We start from the raw sequence: 6,923 nt of genomic DNA on the forward strand, positions 1-6,923 counted from the left end.
AGCTCACTCTGACATGGTCCTTCTTTGGGAAGCAGAGGAGGCACTTGCTCAGGCAAACAGAATGAGGGATCCAACAGCCATGGACATTTATGAGGTCCAGTTGGAAAAGGGTAAGTGTCAAATTCAACTAATATTCATCCAGCACGGATCACATCCTGATTAATGTGCGGATGCCATTTATCTACAGCCCCAACTAGAAAGCAGCAGGAGTTGCACCTGCTGGAGGCTCAAAATTGTTGGGATCATTTAGTCACAAATTCCATCAGTCGACGAGGAGCTGCCACATGGTTGGCAACTGGTCTCACCATAGAAAAATCCCAAATCTCTCTCTCTAAAGATGTCAAAAGGCTCAGAAAGCATCCTACAGATATTCAATTGCTGAGAGTAGCCCAACTCAGGGATAAGCTCCAAACTCACATTACAAGCTTTCTCGAGATGGCACCCACTTATCTTGGATTTGGAGTTGACATTGATCACCCGGATCCTCCAGTAGACAGGGTTCATAACTCGCTCAATGATTTTTCCGATCTCAATGATTGTGATCCTAATCCGGATCTGGAACCACATCATACCTCCCTATTTCAACCAGAGCTTACTGTCATACCTTTGTCTTCCAACCTTGGAATGGATAAATGCAATGCATTGGATCTGACCAATCTCATGAAATAAGAAACTGCCCTCCGTGAAGGCCAGGCCAATGACGCACTTCATGCAATTAGAGTTCATTTGGGAGATAAAGCCGTCATATTCTGGACTACCGTCCGGTCAGCTAAGTCACAAGCATCCTCCACCAGGGTATGGACTCAAGTTCACTCGGTGGAAGCAGCAGTAAATCTCAATGCCAGAATATATTCAAAATGCCAGTCTCAACTAGCTAAACTCTCTGATCATGAGCTCCCCATGAAATATCTTCTGCTAAAGAAAGAACACCTGAAAGCAAGTGCTGCAGTTGCAGATCCAAATGCACGTGGTCAGAAGGACACCACTCTTCCATGGTTCTGGTCCATCAATGTTTAGGGTGATACATCCAGAAATGACTGGATGACAGAATGTGAGTTTCCACAACATCCGGTGATATCAGGTCATACGGTCTCACATGGTCCGAGATTAGTTTATCGGGTGAATTGGCTCTGGACAAAGGCACTGTGCAATCGCTGGAATGAAGAGCTCATTCTTGTCAAACATAAAATGCAGTGGGCTGTCAATTTCTTTAACCACAAGGCCAAGCAGTGGTGCGGTCACATGAATAATGCCACTTACACCGGGCTGACCAGACATGCATGTGATGCTGCACAACAACAACACATATATCAAGAACTGGCTGCACATGCAGCAGATTCCTTTCGAAAAATTATTCCGGTCATTCAGCCGGAAGTACCGTATGGCAGTTAGTTCATAGTACCAGTTTCCAGGTAAGCTAATATGTGATTGTTTGGATGTGCAAACAACTTCAAAAAATTACTAGGGTCATTCAGCTGGATTTACCGGTTGGATCGCTCCCAGATTAGCCAATATGTATTATTTGGATTCATGCAAACAATCCCACTAGGACTGGATGTCGGTTAGTTCATAGTACTGGTTCCCAGGTAAGCCAATATGTAATTATTTGGATGTGCAAACAACAAAAAATTCCTAGGGTGATTCAGCCAGACTTACTGGTTGCTGGTTAGTTTAGAGTACCAGTTGGATCGCTCCCAGGTTAGCTAATATGTATTTATTTGGATGTGTGCAAACAATCCTACTTTCCCATTCTCTAACAACAACATTATCCTCATTCGCTCTCCATGAACACCACCAGAACTTTGGTTGGCTCTGACCAAGTCATTGTGGCCTACTCAAATGGTGAGATCACCGCTGGAGAGATTTCTCGTGCTTTATTCTATGTCAATTGTCGCTTGTTGGCCATGTGCCTGTATGTGGACAAGAGCTTTGCCACTGCAATGCCTGGATATGCAGAAACATTCCACACCCTCATGAAATGGGAAGTGGAGGTAAGCATCCGGTTCACTGGTAGTCCGGTCATCCTCATGTTCCCTTACACTCAAATATTTTGCCTGGCATATAGACCTTTGTATCACCTTTTATCAACATATCCTTCCTTAGCAGGTGCTCCGCTGTCATCCCAAAATTGCTTCAAGATGTGCTTGCAGTGATGGTTGTACATACATTGGCAGACCGGCAACTGGATGTGAATGAGTTTCTGAAGGATATCAAGGCATTGGCTCTCTCTGTGGATTCTGCCATATCTGATGAATATGACATTGCACATATGCCAGATTACTTCAATGCCTGGTGGAAGGAAAACCTGGCCTCTTGCAGGGTGTCAGACATGTTGCCAAAGTCATGTGTCCAAGATGTGATGGAGTTGGTGAAGGGACATTTTTCAGAACTTGTGAGTCCATGATCTTTACCTCCTACACTATATCCTCACTAAATCTGACATCTAACATCATAATAGCCTGATCATGTGGAAACCGGCCAGCTTCCATATATGCTTACCCATGGCCCAGTTCTTAACCCGGAGACAATCAGATTGGCATCTCTTGAGCAGTGCTGTCAGACAACAATTGGCAGAGAGCTGTTGGAAATATTGCAGGAAAGAATGACAAACTTTTTGCACTCCAGTAATAGGTTGGCCGGATTAGTTGGGCCTGTTGATCAACTGACTAGGGCTGTGGCGTCCTCACAATCACTCATGGACCGGTTGAATGTAGCTTATGGTGCTTCCGTTCGGTCAAGCACTATTTGATGTTTAGAAGCATCCAGTAAATATATCATACCACGTATTATGTTCAACTACAATGTAAATTGGTGGCAATTTCCATATCCGGTTATGGATGGATCAAACTGGTTGCCTTTTCTTTCCTCATATATCAACCGCTCATTTATTGCCTGGACACATAACAACAATTCCACCAGACTGGGCATTATACCAGACCTACCTTGCCAGTGAATTGGTTTATGACACCTTCATGTCAAAAATTCATCAACAACTGGTAAACCAAATGAGTGTTGGATTGTTGGATATTGACACCTGTATTACTTTGGAGCAGCTTGCCAATGTCTTGGCCATGGCTTACTGCAATCCTGGTATGCATTCCCTCATATACATATCTGCTTCAGTCAAATAACTTGCCCACAGTTCATCTTAAAATTGACATGGTTAGATACAATTAATCCCTGGACAAACATGAATCCAGTCGAAACGAAAAACAAGAGCAGACTCTTTTGGACAAGTTCCCTCCTCAAGAAGAGCTTGTCTTGACAACTCTGAGTGTCATCATTGATTCCAGAGGAAGAATCATCATCTGGTATTTGCCTGATGCAATGACCAGTATAATAATGGTATGTCATCTATCCACACGTGTTTCTTGTTTTATCTCATGCAGATGTATATAACAAATTCATAGACCAATATGCATTGTGCCACAAATTCCATGGGTAATTTGTTGAACAATAGCATCACAACCAGCAAGCCTACTGCATGGAGGACACATGCTTCAAATTTCTATCCAAGTCTGAATGGAAAGATCACCCCCGGTTGCATCAATACATCACCAGCATGGTTTCAGCAAGGAAGAGAGGTATGTCTGGTTCATGTGAATTAAGCTTGCTGGTCTGAAGTATTGTAGAAACATGGTTTCCCAAATCTCAATCTGGGAGATGGCTTCTCACCTGAAGTATCAGCCTCATTGAAAGGTGATGTTGGTAGCAATATCACCACCTCCCTTCAAAGATCCAGTATCCTTGTCTCTGCTGCACTTTGGGTCATGCACCCAGATCTTTATCAGGCTGGAATCAAAACCCAAGTCAGGCTGGGCAAATGGGCGACCCGGTATCAGTTACATGACATGTGCCATCATCTAAAATGTTGGACTTCAGTGTTCAATGTGGTGTCAGTCATTTGCAACCACCGGTGACCTGCACCAAACTGGTCCGGTGCATGACCGTATGGTGTTAGTGAAGATTTTTTGGGAATTTTGCATGGAACAAATTTTGTGTTATTTGGCTCAAAGATGACTCAGCTAGATTCTCACGCATCTAAGCTTCCATGAAAAATATTTTCTGGTTTCTCTAAGATTGGGATCTATTTCATTTTGTCTGGGATCTATTTTCTTATCTCTGTTTCACTAGTCTGGGTTCTGTTTCACTCTATCTGTTTCACTCTCTCTACCCATTGAAGGCTAATAGTCTGAGTGCTCATTTATTGTTGTGTCACTAATGTGTTGTAGATTTTAGCAAATATATTCTGAGTGTTTGTTTCTTGCTGCTGATACTAACATACTTTTGATTGTACCGAATACATTCGAGCCTTATCTCTGAATCTTCGTGTTGTCTCTATGTTCACTAAAGGCTTAGAGTAGCTTAGTGGGGAGACTTTAGGAGTTGATTATTGTCCGCTTGACCTCACACATCTGAGTAGTATACTGAACCAGGATTGTTATTTGTCAGATAGGCTTTAGCTATTGAATAGGGGACTTGGTATTGAAATCCAAGGACGTCTGTTTCTGATTCTATTTAATACTCATCGTGAGTTCCTTGGCAGCAGATTCAATATTAGGCTAAGAGTTCTATGGAAGCTTTTGACAAGTCTTGACCTTTGATCCTACCTGTTTGCGCTGTGGGAGTGACCAATACAGCTTCGCACAACTGTTTCATAGTAAGTTTAGAATATAGCACCATTGATTGTGCATAGTTTTAGTTATCATTTCTGTTTAGCACCAGTGATTGTGCTTAGTCTTAGTTTTGTTTCTGTTTCTTGTTTCTTTTAGTCAACACCATACCGCTGGGTTGACTAGTGTTTCTATACTGATATCATAGAGTACCTTTGTCTGACTGTAGCTTGGATATACTGACAGACCACCCATGAACGACCACATTATCAGTCATTGGTATTTGTCTGAATCACTGACCATGGAGATATTTGATTTTGTAGGTGTTCATCTATAGATCATCTATCTAAGAAGACACCGGTCTCCACCTCATAGAGATCCAAAATGTCGACCTGAGGCATTTGATATCTGATATCATGACAACTGCAGGTATTTATTGCCCAGTGATAATGGATTTCATGAATCTTGGAGTCAAGTTTCTATATGACTCCGGGTCGATGTTGGCTTCATCATGTCACCTTGTGAGACATCACATGCATGTGGAAGAGGGCAGCTGGATTGTCACTGCATGGTACATGCGAGATAGTATCCAGTCGGAACTCCAAGGACAGACTATGCAAAATATGGTGATGTGAAATGCAGTGACCCGGTTGCGAAGAATGTTGTTTAGACAAGTGATCATATATGTAAACCCCTAGTAAATGAGTTTTATATACATATATGGGCCGGAGAAATGTATTTTGGTAAGATCATAGTTGTACCTGATACTACACTTACTGCATCATGGATTCACCTGATGCTATATGTACCAGAGCTGGATGACAGGCTTGTAAGATGATAGTTGTACCTGATAATACACTTCCCTGATCATAGATTTATCAGATGCTGGATGTACCGGATGCTGGATGTACCGGATGCTGGATGTACCGGATGCTGGGTGATAGGCTAAGATCATAGTTGTACCATATACTACATGTACCGGATCATAGATTCACAGATGTACCTGATACTGACCTTGTATTTCTGGCACATCCATTTGCCCTTGTGACACCCATTCTTCCAGCTCATTTGTCCCCAATATACACTGGATTCACCATTTATAATGACCTATATACTAGTACTTCCAGCTTCCTCGGCTTAGGGTTGGTTGGTGAGTGCTAGGCATGCTTTCAATGGACAGTTTGTCATATAATTATACAGTTGACTTGCATAACCTAAGTGTGAACACTTGTAAGGCCAGTCTAATACCATGGTAGATAGTATGAGATGATTTAAGGATGAAGTGCAAAGACAAATAGTAGGTCTTCTCATTGCCACTCTATGAGACTGCAACTCAACCTGACTAGCACCCAACTGCGGATATTGACAACTGGCAAGATGTTGAGCAAACTGACACAGCACCCTCATTTACTTGTGTTGACTGGTGGCAAAATGCCGGTCCAGAACAACATAAAAGGATGTTTTCAGTTTTTGATGAATCCAGGATATTTATTGCTGCATGTCGACACCAGTTTATCCTTCTCGCTTGTGATATGGTTAAGGGTGGTGAACTGTAAGTTATTTTTATTCTCCATTCAAATCATATTTAATCATTGTTAGGGTAAAATATCCCCTTGTGATTGTTGATCAATTGCTTACAGTTTACGGCAAAAATGGAGGCTGTGCATATGACATTGGTTGTGTGTTTGCCAAGATGCTTGAGAACAGTACTTTGGGACCATGAGCTTCTGCCCTCAACTTCTAGATAATGGTAGGAGTGTTTCATGGCCATGCACATAATTGAAGATGTCAGATAGATTGGCATCCTATGTACATCAAAGGCACGGGACACATGGAAGGTGAAGGGTGTGAACACATTTTTTCTTTGTCAAATGAGCTTGCATGAAGTACTCGGCATGCTACAACCTTTCATCAACATCAATCAATCGAGCAATATTTTGCATTTTGGGATGAGGATAAGTATGCAGCCTTAAGTAAGTTTTTATTAATATCTACTCAATGACCAAACACAATATCCCTGCCCAGGTGTTTTTATACAGAATCATTATCACAAAGCCCAGGAAGACATCCGAACTCTCACAGCAGAGCTCTCAGTCATTTGGGAAACTCTCAATCTCACTGATACTGACTTCATTTGCTTTCATGCACAAGAGCATGAATATCTTGATGGTTTAAAACAGATACCAGTCAAGGATCTTCTCAGTATCTGGTACGTCAATGTGCTTGATGAGCTTGCTGAGTGCCAGTGAGTTTTGATAACATTTCATGCTAATTACTTTATTCATTACGTTTGACCAAGGTTGGAATGGA

At 42.0% G+C, this 6,923-nt stretch overlaps 2 protein-coding genes across 2 annotated transcripts; both read left to right on the top strand.

Moving 5' to 3' along the window:
- Nucleotides 1-1,784: 1,784 nt before the first annotated feature.
- EDB93DRAFT_1099113 (uncharacterized protein) lies at nucleotides 1,785-3,961 on the top strand (the record flags this gene model as incomplete). Its single annotated transcript, XM_041446907.1, has 8 exons — nucleotides 1,785-1,991; nucleotides 2,066-2,392; nucleotides 2,459-2,720; nucleotides 2,920-3,090; nucleotides 3,296-3,345; nucleotides 3,411-3,584; nucleotides 3,633-3,835; nucleotides 3,883-3,961. The coding sequence occupies 8 exons, from the start codon at nucleotides 1,785-1,787 to the stop codon at nucleotides 3,959-3,961; spliced, it is 1,473 nt and encodes a 490-aa protein (XP_041313320.1).
- A 2,103-nt stretch (nucleotides 3,962-6,064) lies between these two features.
- EDB93DRAFT_1073560 (uncharacterized protein) lies at nucleotides 6,065-6,336 on the top strand (the record flags this gene model as incomplete). The annotated part of the gene is made up of 2 exons (XM_041445024.1): nucleotides 6,065-6,165; nucleotides 6,213-6,336. Coding segments are annotated over 2 exons (225 nt in total), but the record flags the coding sequence as incomplete, so codon positions are not given.
- Between the last annotated feature and the right edge of the window lie 587 nt (nucleotides 6,337-6,923).

This window comes from Suillus bovinus (assembly GCF_016758785.1).
Source record: "Suillus bovinus strain UH-Sbo-P2 chromosome Unknown EDB93scaffold_1, whole genome shotgun sequence".
Classification (NCBI taxonomy): Eukaryota; Fungi; Basidiomycota; class Agaricomycetes; order Boletales; family Suillaceae; genus Suillus; species Suillus bovinus.